Genomic DNA, 16,269 nt, shown 5'->3' with positions numbered 1-16,269 from the left:
CTGGTTCAAATGTTTTTCACCTCACTAATGCTTACTCCTTCCACATATTTTATCGAGGAATCATATAACTTTTCTCCTTTTACTTCATTTGAAAAAAATAAACTAAAATACTTTGTTAATCCACTTAGATTAAATCGGTTCTCCATTTGCCCAATCTAGCAGCACCTTTTGAAATTTTAAACAATCCTTTATTAACTTAATTTTGTGCATCAAATGAAAGGTGATGAGGTCAGATTTTGTAATGTTACAACAAGCAAAGTGAAGAGAAGAGGAAATGGACTTTTCAGGAGAATAAGAGAAGCAAGAACTAGAGATGAATCAGAAGAGGAGGATACTTTTGAGAAGGAGCATTGAAGAGATACATAATTAAATAGGAGGGGTATGTATGGGGGATAACACTCTCTCCCCCTCCAAAACGTACAGTTAGATAGGACAATATTTGTGAACAAATTACGACTAACTGATAAATCTAAAAGTATCTGAAAATTCTGGGATTATATTGCAGAAAGTGAGGACAGAGTAACATTGTAACAAAACCTGAAATAACAGGGCAAGAAAAGAGGTGTTAATTGCCACAAACACATCAACTTATTAAAGACAGTCTTGAAAGACAGGTTCAAATGAAAGTACCTCTTCAGAATTTCATAACCTGAACTTAAGCTCAATTCAAATGTGGCCTCATGTAAAACATGTTGCATTATTTTATCGAGGAACCATATAACTTTTCTCCCTTTGTTTCTAATAAGATGATCAGAGGGCTGGAACACCTCTCCTATGAAGACACGCTGAGAGAATTGGGGCTGTTCAGCCTGGAGAAGGGAAGGCTCCGGGGAGACCTTATAGTGGCCTTCCAGTACCTAAAAGGGGCCTATAGGAAAGATGGGGAGAAACTCTTCAGCAGGGCCTGTTGCAATAGGATAAGGTGTAATGTTTTTAAAACAGAGGGAGGTAGATTTAAACTGGATATAAGGAAAAAATTTTTTACAATGAGGGTGGTGGAACACTGGAACAGATTGCCCAGAGAAGTGGTAGATGCCCCATCTCTGGAAACATTCAAGGCCAGGTTGGACAGGTCTCTGAGGAACCCAATCTAGTTGAAGATGTCCCTGCTCCTTGCAGGGGGGTTGGACTAGATGACCTTTAAATGTCCCTTCCAATCCAAACCATTCTATGATTCTATTTTAGCCTTAGCCCCAAAACAGCTAGTGGACAGTAAAAGAAAAAGGATAGGACAAAGTCTAGTGAGGCATAAGCAGGAGAAGGGCAAGCCCTATAGGAGGGAATTGCTTCAGGAAATTTAAGATAAAGAATTAGTATGAGAAGTTAGTCCCAGTTTCCGCTAAAACCAAGAATCAGGAAAAGGCTTCAGAGTGGATTAGATATAACTGTGCCTTCATGCTCTCATCTGTGATGAGAAAGTCCACAAATTTCAGCCTTTACCTCAATATTTTAGCTTGGGTTGGTCTTCATATAATAAATATATTAGTAAAAAGAATATGTCCTATTTTTTATAAATATATATGTATGCAGACATACAAATACATATATATAATTATATACACACAAACATACATACATAACACACAAATGGAGAAAAACTTGGAGGAAAGACTGAATGAAGCCACTGCAAATATAAAGCAGCAGAACAGAAGTCTGCAGGTATCACTTGTTTTACTTCATTAAACAGATCTCTTTCTGTCTCCAGTTACAAATTTAGTTTTAGATTTACAACAGGATATGTACTGAGCAGACGAACTTTTGTCATAACATCCTTTAAGTTTCCAGTAAGTATCTCAAAAGTAACCAGGAAAACATGGTTAATGAACTTCTGGCCATTGAAATTCCAAAGAAAAACTGGTTCCCTTGTGTCACACTCAGTTCTCTGATGAACTGATAACAATTTTACAGTAATGCTGACTGACAGGAAGTGGATTTTGACATGACATTAGATGACCACGTGAACTTGGATAAATACGTGATTCCAGATGACCATTTTGCAGTAATTTCTGCCTAGATAGAGTTACTCAAAAGAAGGTTATCTAGAATAACAGATTGGATTGCTGCTAATAATACTTTGCACTTCGTAGTTTCCTGAATGCGTTTGCTTTACAAGACCAAAGTGATAAACTCAGCAGTAAGGAAAGTGTTTCATATATCTTTTTGTTTATTTCCCCATTATATACACAATCCAATTAAAGAAATCTTTACCTTGAGCAAGTAAGTATTTACAACAACCATGGCAATTTAAAGATCTAAGTTAAAAATCTTTACAAATACCCAGTAACATTTACAGGTTTAATTCTGCCTGGAATACTTTCTGGGGGAAAAAAAAATAAAAATGTAAGAACTCCTCACCAGTAACATAACCTCTAGTGTAGCACAGGTACAGCACTGGAAAACTATTTGCTTCTTTTCTTCTTGTATTAATTGGAGTATAGTAATGACCTACACTTAAAAGATCTGTGTGTAGGACAAATTGCTTTCCTCTGTTAAAGTTCAGGACACTTAGGAGGATACTAGGTGCAAGTAATGACCAGCACATTAGAAATAGCTGCTCAGGAAAATGTTATATTGAAGTGTACAGATGCTGGAAATGCAGGAACATTATGTTTGGAACTGCAGGAAACTGAGTCCTCAGGACTGTGGAAAATGGACCCCTATAGTTATTGCTTTGCTTAGATTCTTACTTTGCTAGAGATAAATACAGATCATACCAGAGCATCCAGATAGACATTTGTCCATTGAACTTGTTTGGCTTTCTCTCCAGCTAAAACCATTGGTCTTCCCAAAACATCCAGATATTCCTGTCAAAAAGTGTAATAAACTCAGCAGAAGGCAGTTATTAGATCAAAGTCCAGAAATAGTGTTAAAAATAAATAATGACACAAAACCAATTAAAAGATAAAAAAAAAAGGTAATCAGAATTCACCAGTAATACGAATTAATTATTTAATTATTTAATTTACTTCTTTAACTACTTCTTTAAACTGGAGGTTGAGTGGTGTAGCAGCTGAGTATGTTAGGCTCCCACAGCAACAACTTGCGTAACTTCTATTGAAACAAAAAATTCAGATTTTTAAAACCTCATAGTCCCTGTCTTCCTTCAGTTCAAGAGTACAGCTAAAGCCAGTGATTTTATGAGATTTCAGACTTCTGGTCTGGTTTGGGAGTGGATGCCATCCATCAAAGTTGTTTCAGTCTTCAATCTTTTCTAATTGTCTGATCATATTAGGGATATTTCTTGCCAGACACTATCTGGAAGAGTTTAACAGAATCAAAGGACTTCTATTCAAGCCAAAAAAAAAGGACTCTTTCTGCCAAAAAATGTCATGCCTGGCCTTGGAAGGACAAAGAACTGCTATGATATTTCTCTGCTTTTCTGGACATGTGAATGCATAGACTTTTAGACAATTGAAAATATCTGTTCATCTACACAGTCAGTTTGGATCACATCATATAAGTCCAGGGTCTTATGCCCTTAATTATCTGTACTCATGTCTGCTGAAATTGTCCTGCATTGCTTTTGAAGGGAAAAAAAAGGCGTGTCTCTCCCAGACTGTTTGGATCAATCCAGGAATCTCTCCTACAAGCAGGATTGTACCAGGTCACTGTTTCTGCTCAGTTGAGTTCAGATACTCTGGCAGGCTTATGCTTTCACACAGACCCACAACAATACAAACTCATACTGTAAATAAATCAGGAGGCAAACTACAAATGTCTAGAAATTTTATACAGATCACTTCAAATGCTGTTTTCTACATGTGGTCAGCCTGCTTTAGAGGATGCTAGCGTGACTAGTATGCATGCAGGCTGCTGTGGGCCAGCTGGCCAGGATCACATTGTGAATTGTCGCAGTGAAATAATTAAAATTAAGTAAATAAATTAGAATACTTTAGTATTCTAATTTAGTATACTAAAATAGTATACTTTTACCTCATATGTAAAAGAAAGCTTCAACTTTTTTTTCTGTTCTTCATGTAGCATACCTTAACATTTAATTGATTCTAACAGACTGGAAATGCAACATATTTAAGAACAGAAATTACTCAATTTCTTTATGTTAAAACCGTATTTGCATTTGGCCAACACACTTACTTGCGTGTTAATTCTTATGGCTCCAATGGACGGAATTTCATAATAATAACCTAAAATTTAGAACAGAAATAATATCATCTTACTGTAATATACTGCTAGTCTCTTCATCCTGATGAATTTAATTTAGCTTGTGATTTCTAATTTAATTTTTATAGAAATTACCAAATATGAATGGAATACTTTTTCAGTAGACGCCATCACAATATGTGGCCACCAATGACGGGTCACCATGCCATACAGGCCAAGCAAGTTACTCTTAGGCAGTGAGAGCATATCATGTGTTTCTTTTGTCTGCTATTTTTAAAGCTGACATAATGTACTGAATTTGTACTCCTGAATTCCCAGCTACTCTGATGTGCAAGTATATTTAATGGTCAATTTAATACACTGTGATAGCAATGTAATTATCTGTTGAATGCATATAGGAATCAAGTGAAGTTCATAGCAGAAAAATATAAGGTACTCTGCAGAAAAGATGAAAAAACAGAACCGGTACTTCTAACTAAATACCAGAAATGTCTTTATTTGTCACTGATTTCATCACCTATTTGTTTGAAATAAAAATATTGCCCATATGCATCAATAAGACTGGAAAGATAGGTGCTGAGATCCAGTTTCAGCTCAAGTAAGTTGTAAGTCAAACTGGAAGGAATGGGGGAAGGACTGGAAAGATGAGTACTGAAGTTAGTAATTTACTTTGCTGTAAGCAATGTGTAACTTGATAATAAATTAAAATTTTTAATTAAGGAAAAATTAAACTTCACTTCTTTGTATATGCAAACAAATAATCACATCAATTCTGGATAAAAGATAATGATAAGTTTGCCTCGATAATAGGATGACATAGGTGTTTATGCCTTAAGCCAGCTGTTTGTTTTGAAACAATGGGGTTTACAGGCACACAGTATTTTGAGATACAAAGATGTTAGTTAAAAAGTCCCTGTTCAAAAAAACCAAACATTGATTTTCTGTAACTATCTGACAGTACAATCTGCTGTTCATGAAGTTGTAGTGTCTTCTGTATAACTTGCCAGCATACTGAGGGATTCATGAAGTTATGACATGTATGCTATTCATACAGGCTATGCATTCTTCTATATAATTGTCTTTTTTTTTTCTGTATATATATATCTCTCTCTTTCTCTTTTCTTTGGTTTATGTTATTCTCATGCGTGAGAATTGTATCTTATCCTCTTTCCCTGGCAGTCTTAATTTTTAAAACCCTTTGTAATCTATACCACCTCTCACCTCTTGTTTATCACAGACTTGTAAAATACTTTCACATTTTCAGTGGGGCTTGGAAATTGCTTTATTTAAAATATTAAACAATATTGTTTGATAATTTCTCTAATTTCTGTTTATCTGTATTTATTTCTTCTTTCTTGTTCCGTAATTATACTGTAAGGTATTTGAGACACTTCTTTCTCACACTGTTTTAAAATGTTTCTGATCACATTTTCCATGTAGAAATTTTAGGAGAAAGCATTTTACTTTCTTACTTTCATCTTTTTAACTTTTTTCCCCTACATCAAGAAATCAGGATAAAAATTAAAAAAAAATGTGAGAAGTTCTTAGAAGCTAAGAAATCACAGCAAGGATAATTTTCATATTTTCATCAAAAAAAGGGAAAAATAATGCAAATCATATGGTACCTTATAAGTTTTGGAGAAGAACAGAATGAAACCAAACCAGCCAGCCAACCAACCAAACAAAAAATCCCTTTGTCCAGACCCCTTAATATAAACCAGCTTTGCTTAATTTCTTATCTGTCATCAGTTCCATCTTTTCATAGAGGCTATTACAACAAGAATTCTCAAAACTAAACCATAATATCTTCTTCAGATTACTAAAAAACTGTAATATATTTCTTGCAATATAAAGTTTTAAATAATTAGAAATAAATATGCAAGCTTATTTTTATATATCTATGCATATACATATTACTTAATCAAATAACTTTTTTTGGACTTTTATTAAAAAAAATAAAGCTAAAAATCAGGCTCAAAAAATATGTAATCTTTAGAGAATAATAAAGATATTTCCTATCCAAAGCTCTAGCAAAGAATAGTCTCAAAGGAAAACAGTACCTTTATTTTCACAGGCCATCCACTGTATGGGTCCCTTGTCATAATTATGTTGACCGACAGAAAATGTGAACACACGTACCTATGCAAGTTAAAAAACAATGCATATAACTTAACTATATGTCATTAACTAGCTGTAACTCTCAAGTTAATGACACTTGATTTTATACATTTGAACAGAAAGACAAAACTGTGAATTTTCCATTTTTATCACCAAAATAGATACACTGCTATTATGATATTTTATATATTACTATTAATTATTTTGGTCCCTGAAGTAGAACTCAAGAAGAACGTTCTTTCATACATGTTGCATACTTTAAAGGTCTTACATTGGTTTCTGTCCATTAATAATTTACATTTCTTTTTTTTTTTTCCTAGGGTGGTAACTATAACTCTTCAGGTTTTGTTAAACTAGTTGGCATAATCTCATATCAATAGTAGATGATCACCGATGAATTAAAATGAACATATGCATGCCAAAAGAATTCAAAGCAATGCAAACCATTTTCTTTTTAGGACATAAAATAATTTCAGGAAAAAAAAAGATATTAAATTTTCAGATACCACAGAAACGAATTGTCATTTTGCTCAGACTTTCAGTCTTTTCATGTAAAAACACTAAATTAGTTCAACAGAGTTCCATGGAAGAGGTAAGTTTCTAATATTTCATTTTAAGCTCTCAATATTTATTAAAGCTATGTGTTTTATAAGCATAATTCTATTCATAATACAAGTTCAATCTATCTCAGTAACTGAAAGGAGTCATGGCGTCAGAAGATTCACCAAATTCTATCCCAATTTTGAACAGGGTTTTCAGTTTAAAATATATTCCATGCAAATTCACTAATTTGAATGAAAAAAAAAAACAAAACCCAGAAAAAAAACTAGTATTCTTGTACACAGATTAAAAATCCTATAAGACCTCTAGAAAAAAATGCAAATATTCTTTTTCAGCTTCTGGCTGAATATCTAGCTCAGAAGTAGAGCCTTTCTCTAAAAGGTGGGACAAATATTTTTGCAACAGTTTAAATAACAGTTACCATGTCCCTCTGAAGGAATGCCCAAGGACCAGACTATCTTTCATTTTCAGGCAACTCTTTCTTTATGGACCATGAACTTTACCAGTTCACTTTACAAACCATAGGTCATAACATGAAATCAGAATAAGAATTCCTTTCTAAGGAACTTGATGACTATGTTTAAAATTAAACCATAATACAATTAATTTACATGTAGGCTATAACTGAGTAATAAGGTAATGTTTTCTTTAAATATCAGTCATAATATAAAATTACAGACACTCCTTGTAAACTACTGATCATTGCTAAGTTTCTAAATGAGTATTTATACAAATTTTCATTACATTATTTAACATGTGTGTTTACTATCTAAACCCTCATTTGTAAAAAAAGCAACAAAAATTATGTGACATAATCAGAGCTTATGTATTAACCAAGAACTGCAGGAATAGCTCCAAATCATCAGTCAGCACCAAGCAATTGATGAAACTTTATTAGTGTTGACCTCTATATGCAAGAAGGGCAAACAAAGCTTTCTGCTAGATGTAATTTTTAATTAACAATATGTTTTGATTTGCTCTATCCATACAAACCCTTTGTTTCTGCAGTGAAAAGCAGAATTAAAGCAACTAGTCTGCTGCACTGAATGCTGATTTAGGTGTTTGCTTTTTAAAACTATACACAAAATTTGAATTTTTCCATTAAAACTAATAAGACTATCCTATACAGGGTAATTTCTCAGTAATAAGTTAAGCTAATTACAGTTCTAGTTACCCAGACAAGTATGGGAATAACTGTACATGTGTGATGGTAACATTTTGTTCTCAGTTCATATGGATAGAGACAGCTGAAAAATGCCTTCTATTACCTTGAAATTATCAGTATTGATACTGCAAACATGACTTCACCTGATATATTTGCGTCTCATTTATTTGTTTAATACTGTATCACATTGTAAATTCAGGTTACATTTGCCATCCCCCATTTGTTCTTGACCTCTTTCACAAAATGTCAGCTGCAACTCTTCTAATGGATCTTTCTGTTTCCATTTAATTACCATCTATTTTTTTCCAAGCTGAATATCACAATGTTATTTTCTATTGGTATCTCTCAGCTCACAAGGTCTCTGTTTATTACACTCCCGTTCTTTTTTTGGACCCACAACTGCTACCAGTGTATTGTCCACTAAACACTTAATTCAGGCTACATGCTCAAAAATTATGGTGTAATAAGAAAAATCTCACTAAAGGCTGCTAGTTAGACAGTTGAGTGATCTGATGTCTCTTTTGGATTAAAACTACTTAAGTAAGTTAAGACAGAGTCATGTGGGTTTGCTTGTGTGTGTATAAAACACAAGTCAATTAGACCGGCCTGTCTAGCATTTGATCTCAAATGTAAAAATGACTCTGCATTGGATTGAAGTTGCGAAATGGTGTGTAATTTAGGGAAAAGAAGCAGCATGTTAAATCTGCAACTAATCTATAAAGAATTTAGAATGAAAATTATTGACAACAAGCAGAGGACAATATATCTGATTTACTGTTCTTTGGATAATTAACAGAGATAAAGAACTGCAATGAAAATTGGAGTTTTTAATTGTTACTTGGTTTGGCAAGAGGGTGGAACATTCAAAAGAGTTTTCTTTTTCCTATTGCCTCATCTGGAATTCAGCAGAATGACAGACCAGCTGGAAAAATGAGTCAGCAAGTCAAATTAAACAAGCCAATTTTAGCAAAAATAACATGCTCAATACTAACGTTCTCTGTGTAGGACTCAGAGTCAGCCAAATGACTGAGATGTGTCTGTCTATACCTTTTCCTTACAGACATCTCTCCAAAGAAGATAAAAGGGTGTTAAACTAAAAAAAGACATATTTAGTTACTTTTAATAAGGAATTTATGACTCAGACCACTTGGAGCAACTAGATCGGACACAATGGATGTGAGCACCTCTCCCTTTGCTTGTTCTTCCTTTAAAGTTTGGTTCCAACCAACTAAAGAGATTTCTGAGTTGAAGCAAACTGCCAAGTACTCTTTGATCCCAATAACTTGTTTTCCATCACCACTGAGTTATTTCTTCCGTGTGCTTCTCTGCAGCCTCTTAGGTACTGCGTAGACTACAGATTCCTGGGTCCTTTTGCTATGACTTGCTTTCTACCATCCATGACAGTGGATGGACATTTCTGTTCCCCAAACTGTTTCCCAGGGAAAGGGCAGCCTTGCCTCCATACAGGGAAGATCCATTTATTCTCTTCATAAGGAAACATAACTTTCAAATCAATATAAACCATTGCAACAACCAGAAAAACAAATAGGAGCTGTGACACGTTCTGATTTTCAATGGGACTGTTCAAAGTAAAGTACTTCTAGAAAACCTGTACCCTTAGAATGCAGAAGAACTAGAGATGGGCACCAGCCTGCTCTGCCAACCCAACAGATACAGTCTTGAAACTGTTCTGAAATGTAAGAGTCCTAACTTCTACCACCAAGAGTTCAAGTCCAGAGCTGTGTTAGTTCTGCCAGGAATATATCATGTGTATGGCAATGCGTAGCTAATTCTTTGTCTTTATCACACTCTGAAACTAATCCTGGGCAGAAAACAAACAAACAAACAAAAATCTTTTATTCTTTGTATTATTCATTTACAGTATATAGCAGAGCAATGTACTTATTAACAAGCAAAAAAGTGCAGAATTAAAGTACAGTCAGACAGTGAGTGGCACAAGCTGCCCAGAGAGGTTGTAAAGTCTGCTTCCTTTGAGGCAGACTCGGTAAAACCCTGAGCAACCTGGCTTGATCTTATTCCTGATATTTGACTAGAGATCTCTGGAGATCCCTTGCAACCTGATATATCCTAGGATCCTATCAAGGACATCAAAGGAAAATAAGCAAAAATCCAACTCCTGATCATAGAAAGTGCTAGACAGAAAAGAAAAATACAGAAAATAGAGGAAAAAGTACTGTATTGAAGAAAATACAGTTGTATAATTATGAAGACAGAAATGAAGAGCTACCCATGAAAAGGCTGCTTTCACTACATATCTCAGTTGCTTTTTACCTATCTTATTTTTTTTTATTTTGCTATTGGAATAAAATAAAGCAAGATTAAATTAGACTCTTCCTTTGGGTGTATCCTGTTATGAGTATCACAGAAAATTAACAGCTTAAGTGAAGTTAATTCAAAGTGACAACTAAGCACAAAAATCACACTTGCTATTTAGACCACTGCATATATCTGTAGGCAATACGTGTAGGTGTACGAGAGTTTGAGAAACTGCAAGAGGTTGAGAGTGGATGAACATGCATATTTTTTGAAAATTAAATTATTGTTCTTGCAGCTGCAATGAGAGAGCTCCCAACAACCATTTATGTGCATCTCCTCATTACTTTTTTTAGGAGGAGATAAATTGCCCTTTGGAGATATATATTTCTCTTTATCAGATATCAAGAGAGCTACTCGACTAGAAGTAGGTAAGATGAATCCCATCATTTTATGAATATCATCTAAAAATAGCAAGAGTGCATCTTTTTCTACCACTAGATAAACAAACTGATTGAGTCAATTTGATCTCATCAAATGACGCAACCTCAGTTTTTATGACGACAGATTTCAGAGTATTTTAATCTGGCCTTTATAACAGCAGGTAAAGATTCACAGATAATTTCTTTTACTATACAACAAGAGAAGCTGTGACAAAGAGAAATAAATAATTCAGTAATTCCAGTGTGATCCAGGAAACAGCTTTTGCGACTAATGTGTTTATAGATTTATCAGATAAGATGAAAATTTGTTTGCAGTTTATATTAAATAGGTACACTTCAGAAATAAGAGGACAATATACCAAGCCTATAATCATAAAACTGCTCTTCTGTATTCCATTATGCGCTCTGTCTTCTAAATCCCTTGTAAGCATAGCCTTTAAACCACTTAATCATTTCGGTACTCTTCTGCTGTAGGTTGGGGAAATGTTATGTGGTTTTCAAGCTGCCACAGTTAAAACTGTGAATGCATTTTTTTCTCTTTACATCTGTGGGCAGGAATTTGAAGAAGATGTTTGATACTACTATGAACTAACTAGGACCAGAAGGCATTTATGATTAATTTGAACTGAGAATAGAACTTCAGAGGACAATCGAAAATCCTATACACTAATTAGGAAATCACCTAGGATTAGGCAATAGGAAGCACCAAATACAGATTTTCACCTAAATTCTCGTCCATAATCAGTCATGCTGAACTGCTCAATTCAGGACTTCTAGGGATGCAGTCCTGAACCATTTGGGTTACATCTATAAAAGTAAAGCAGCTTTATTTTCCTAGGAAGCACAGGGAGAAGAGAAATAGAAGTTCTGTGTTTAACAGCAGGGGTAAGACTCACAATGCTGTGCTGGAGAGAAGTTTTAGGATCCCTTGGGCTATATTTATGTAGTGAATAAAATGGGACATAAATAATTGTCTTTCTCAGGCCATGAGGGCAAGTGGCATAGCATGGCTCACATCTCTACAGCTAAATTATATTGCCTTCCTCCCTCCCTGTCCCACCCCCCACACTGCGTGATCTCATTATAACATTTTTTGGGCACAGGCCCTGACTCATGCTATGCCCTGAACTGAACCCAGACATTGTTCAAAAGAGTTGATTGCCACAGGCCAAGAACCATACCATTGGGTCTGTTAGCAGTTAAACAGTATGGATAATTGTGGACATTTCTCTAGCCTGCACCCTGGCTTTGGATCGTTTATTAATATGGATACAGCTGTGTGATTCACACATAAGAGTAAAGCTGGTTTTCTTATGATGGGCTGAGCCGGGCTCACTCTTTTCAAAATGACTCCTTGGAACTATTTTTCTAGACATTTATCCACAGTGAATGTCTGTCCCAGACTTTCCATGCATATTTGCAGTCTTCTCTATCATTAGTTTCTTTCATTCACTACAATTCAGCCTCAAACTTCAAGCTGCAATGCTAACTTATTAATTCATAGTCTAATTATAGTCTGTGTAATTATAGTTTAATAAAGAAAAGAAATAATGACACTATAAAAACTAGCTCACACTACAATTGAATGTTAATCTTTCTTGCATCTTAAAATAAAAATAAAGTTTGCTACATATTAGGAGATTATTGGGCCAAAAACCATTTAATAGTCTTAATATACTGGAAAAATAGATCCAGGAACATGGATGTGTGGTGTAGTTATATGCAATTACTCTACAAAAGGAACTAACAACTGAGGATTATACCTGAAGTCTTCATAACATATGCATATAATGAAAGCTGCGTGTTCACTGGAGAAGTCTTTACAATGAATGTCATGAATCTCTGAAATGTGTTTTGAGAACTGCAATGTGTTTCAAAAATGAAAAAAAAAAAAGTGGTTTCATCTAGCTTTTTTTGTTTCCTCAAAAAGAAAACATATCTGTAAGAAAATGGGATATTTTCTAGTGCAGAGGTTGAAAACACAATTATGGTTAACATATTGAAAAAAATTCAGAATTAACACTCTCACAGAACTATAAAAATGCTAATTCAGTTACACTGTTCTACATCTTCTTAGTGCCACCTTGTGGAACTACAGCAACTCATTCCTTACTCACTAAATGGCCAGCAGCACATGGTTTCCTCCTCTGTGGCACAGCTCAAACTATGAAGGTATAAATACCCTGCTGATACCTACTAATCTACCTCTGCTAAATTGATTATAATTAGATAGATGGACCAGAGATTATATGATCTTTTAAGTCTTTGCTTATTTTAGACTTAATTTTTGATGAGTCAGAACATCACAGAAGTACAAGCGGAATTATTAAATTCTGTATGCTCACAATGACCTAATGTAGGAATATCACGTAACAACAAAGAGGTATGTCCTCTGTACTATACCATCTCCACGAATAAGGTGAAGTTTTTAATATTAACGTTTTGCAGGTGTAGATATAAATCAGCTCTGCCTCATTAGCTTTTTACAACATTAGTCTCAATAAGAGTGGTAAGAAAGAGAAAAGATGTGCTTTCAAAAACACCAGTAGGACTTCACAACAATATTCTTGAATTTGAGAGTCAATCTAGCTGAGCCTACCCTACCAAAAATTGGGCCTTGACCCACTCTCTGGCCTCAAGAGCAACTGTGGCAGCAGAGCCCACATACGCACATAGAAGCTAAGTCATTGCTCCTTCCCTCTTCCCCTTTCCTTGCTGCCCCGGGAGCAGCCCCAGCACCTTGTCTAGGAGTGCACCAGTTGGCAGAGGCTGAAAACCTTCCAGGTTTAACTAACAGTTAAATCCTATAAATGGTTACAGGACGGTGTCCAAGGCCATGTGTTGGCCCCATGTAATTTACTAATATAAATGGTGCTGTAAGATGTTTAGATTAATATGCTGTCTCTGATAGAGTGTAATGCAGTTGCTGTTTGCTTAACTCATCCTGCTGAAAGACAGAGATGGATTTTATCTAGAAAATTCAAACATAGTCCCCAAGTAGTCTTCTGTGATGCAGATTTGTGGCTGTAGCTCCTGCTCAAAGGATGCTAATACACTGGTACTTCCCCACATCACCTCAGAAAAAAATGTAAACCACTCGGTTCGGGTCAGGTGATTTTTTTAGCCACTCATCCTGTCTCCCAGTTTTCAGATTAAGAAATTACACTATCACCTTTTTAACAATTCATCTGTTGAACATTTGACTACAATTTACTCAACTGATCTGTTTCCTTCCTTGGTTATACAAATAACAAAGTTTTTTTTGTTGTTGTTGAAATGCAAAACAATTAAATTCATCCTTTTCCCTAAGCTACTTCTCCCTGACACTCACCATTTAGCACTCCCTGAAGAAAAAGTATTTTGTTTTCTGAGATTTCCTTGTAAATTTGGTGGCCTGTATCAGGAAGCAGACAAAGGAGTTGACAAAGTAATTCCCTCCGTACTCTGGATTAAAAGCATTTTAGGCGTATCTGTGACAGTCAAAACAACATTTGGAAGCAGCTGAGCAGCTGGAAAGGACCAGATTAATTAGAGAGATATTTACTGTTCATCTTGTGACACTAAGCTGCCTTTTTTTTTCCATTTCTTTTTTCCTCTGCCCAAGCTTACAAGCTGCACGGAAGAAATATTACAAATATCAGCTAAGAATTTAAAGGAATTTTAATATTCCATTGAATATTTCAAACACTAATTTTAATCAGACACTCTGCCTTTTTTCTATGCAAATAGTCTTTGAGAATAGCATACTAACTGTCCCCTTTGCACAGTTACTCCCTCCATTTTTTGCTCCCATTACTCCAATTCTTGTACAGCATGGAAAACACTGACTGAAACTAAACAATTGCAAATGCCGAACAGTTGTATTAGAAGAAGGAAAAGGATGGGGGAAAACGGAAGGGCCATCGGAAATTCCCATTTCCAGTAGAACTCATTTACAGGAAATCTTTCTCACTGGAATTATCAGTTATACAAAGTTCATGCCTAATTTTACAACGGCCTGATTTTCACAGGAACATGAAAATTCAAAATGAAAACAATCTAGTGAGCCTGAAAAAGAGTATGCCAGTTGAACAGGTGAAGGGACTTTTGCCCTTGTTCAGATGCTGGTTTTTGGAGATTGACCTGGGAACAGAACAGTATTTCAGATCACCTTAGAAGAAGGAGATTGAGGAATGAAAACGCTTCAAGTTTAGTTCCCGTTTCTTTTTTTTTAGGGGGAAAAAAACTGTGTAACAATGGAAACTCAGCACTGCCATATAGGACTGCACTCAGGGCAACCTGATCTTGCCTCTGCTTGCACGAAAGATGTTCCACTGCTGACACAAGTAGGCACTGACGATGCCTGCTGTCAGCAACTGGCAAATGCCCTAGCACGGCTGAAAGACCGAGTCTTATGCACAGTCTTGTAATAGGGAATGTCCTTCACAGTTAATGATTAATACAATCACTGTGCATTCTTGCACATTGTACTTCTTGCCAAATTGCAGCTGAAATATCCCCATCGTCTATGAGAAACATTGCATAAATACAGATTTACAGATACCATCTATCCTATGGATTATTTAATAATAATAAAATTAATCATGACACGGTTCACATCTACACTGAATGATATGCATTTTCACTTATTTTGTAATCAGCTAAACAAACCAAACTTTAAGGAAAAGAAAGAAAAAAAAAGAACGGATCCTACATGCACTCCACAAGTAAAACAACCTTGAAAGTTGTCTATAGCCCTGGTGTGTTCTGTAACAGAGTGGTCTTAGTAAATCTAGATGTAAATTTTTCATTCACAAATGGCTGAGAGAGAAAAGCACAAACAATGTATTGTGGTTAAATCACACTTTAGGTGACAAGATATAAGCTGGTTTTCAGTCTCTGATGTGAGATAAGTGAATTTTAATAATCACTCTGTCTTTTTATTGGAAAAAAAAGACAAAAGGTTTTCAGTCTTATTTATAAATATGCTTCTTATAGAGAAATTTATTATAGACAAAATATTGTCTTAGAGGATTTTGGTTTCATCTTTGTTTTTGTTTTCAAATAAAATACCATCTACAGATTAAGTTTGCAACAGAAAACACAGAGGTTATTGTTCTTCCAGTCTACATGTTGGACCAAGAATACAATATGGCTAGTCTCTATTATACAATTCATCACCTGCAAAGAGGTGGCTTCATAAAATAATTTGTAAATAAACTAAATTATTTCTTGTTAAAAAATATCTATTTAAATAAAATCAGACTAATTAAAGAAATACATTTGCAGCTTGCACTCCAGATTCTTTGGTCAGTATGGATTAATTCTTGTCTTTTGCACGTGACTAATAATGAGATTACGAAGCACAGAATTCCCATCTAAGCCTTAGCAAACACTGAATACATCATCCTGAATTTGATACAAGGCTAACATGAGTATGACTTCAACTAAAATTACTTACTTCAAAGAGAAGCTGAGTACAGAAACAGAGGAATGGAGACATATAATAGGTTAATAATTCAAACACTGCATATGGAGGCTGATTCTGTTCTGAAAAAACAACAGACTTTTTTTTTAAGGGGGGGAGGCGTTCTCTATTTTTAGGAA

General features: G+C 35.0%; 1 protein-coding gene across 3 annotated transcripts in view; it reads right to left on the bottom strand.

Annotated features, from left to right (window-relative positions):
- Positions 1-16,269, bottom strand: part of CACNA2D1 (calcium voltage-gated channel auxiliary subunit alpha2delta 1) — a 405,284-nt gene that overhangs the window by 54,493 nt on the left and 334,522 nt on the right. For all 3 annotated transcript variants that reach the window (XM_086745696.1, XM_086745707.1, XM_086745713.1), the window contains exons 13-15: positions 6,183-6,261; positions 4,096-4,145; positions 2,715-2,804 (exon numbers count right to left, since the gene is read on the bottom strand). In XM_086745696.1, coding sequence (XP_086601822.1) covers positions 2,715-2,804; positions 4,096-4,145; positions 6,183-6,261 — 219 coding nt within the window. The remainder of the gene's footprint in view (positions 1-2,714; positions 2,805-4,095; positions 4,146-6,182; positions 6,262-16,269) is intronic.

The sequence above is a fragment of the Chlamydotis macqueenii genome, chromosome 1, assembly GCF_036417535.1.
Source record: "Chlamydotis macqueenii isolate bChlMac1 chromosome 1, bChlMac1.mat, whole genome shotgun sequence".
NCBI classification, from domain to species: Eukaryota; Metazoa; Chordata; class Aves; order Otidiformes; family Otididae; genus Chlamydotis; species Chlamydotis macqueenii.
The sequence above is the reverse complement of the archived record's forward strand: the minus strand, read 5'-3'. Positions and strand labels throughout refer to the sequence as shown.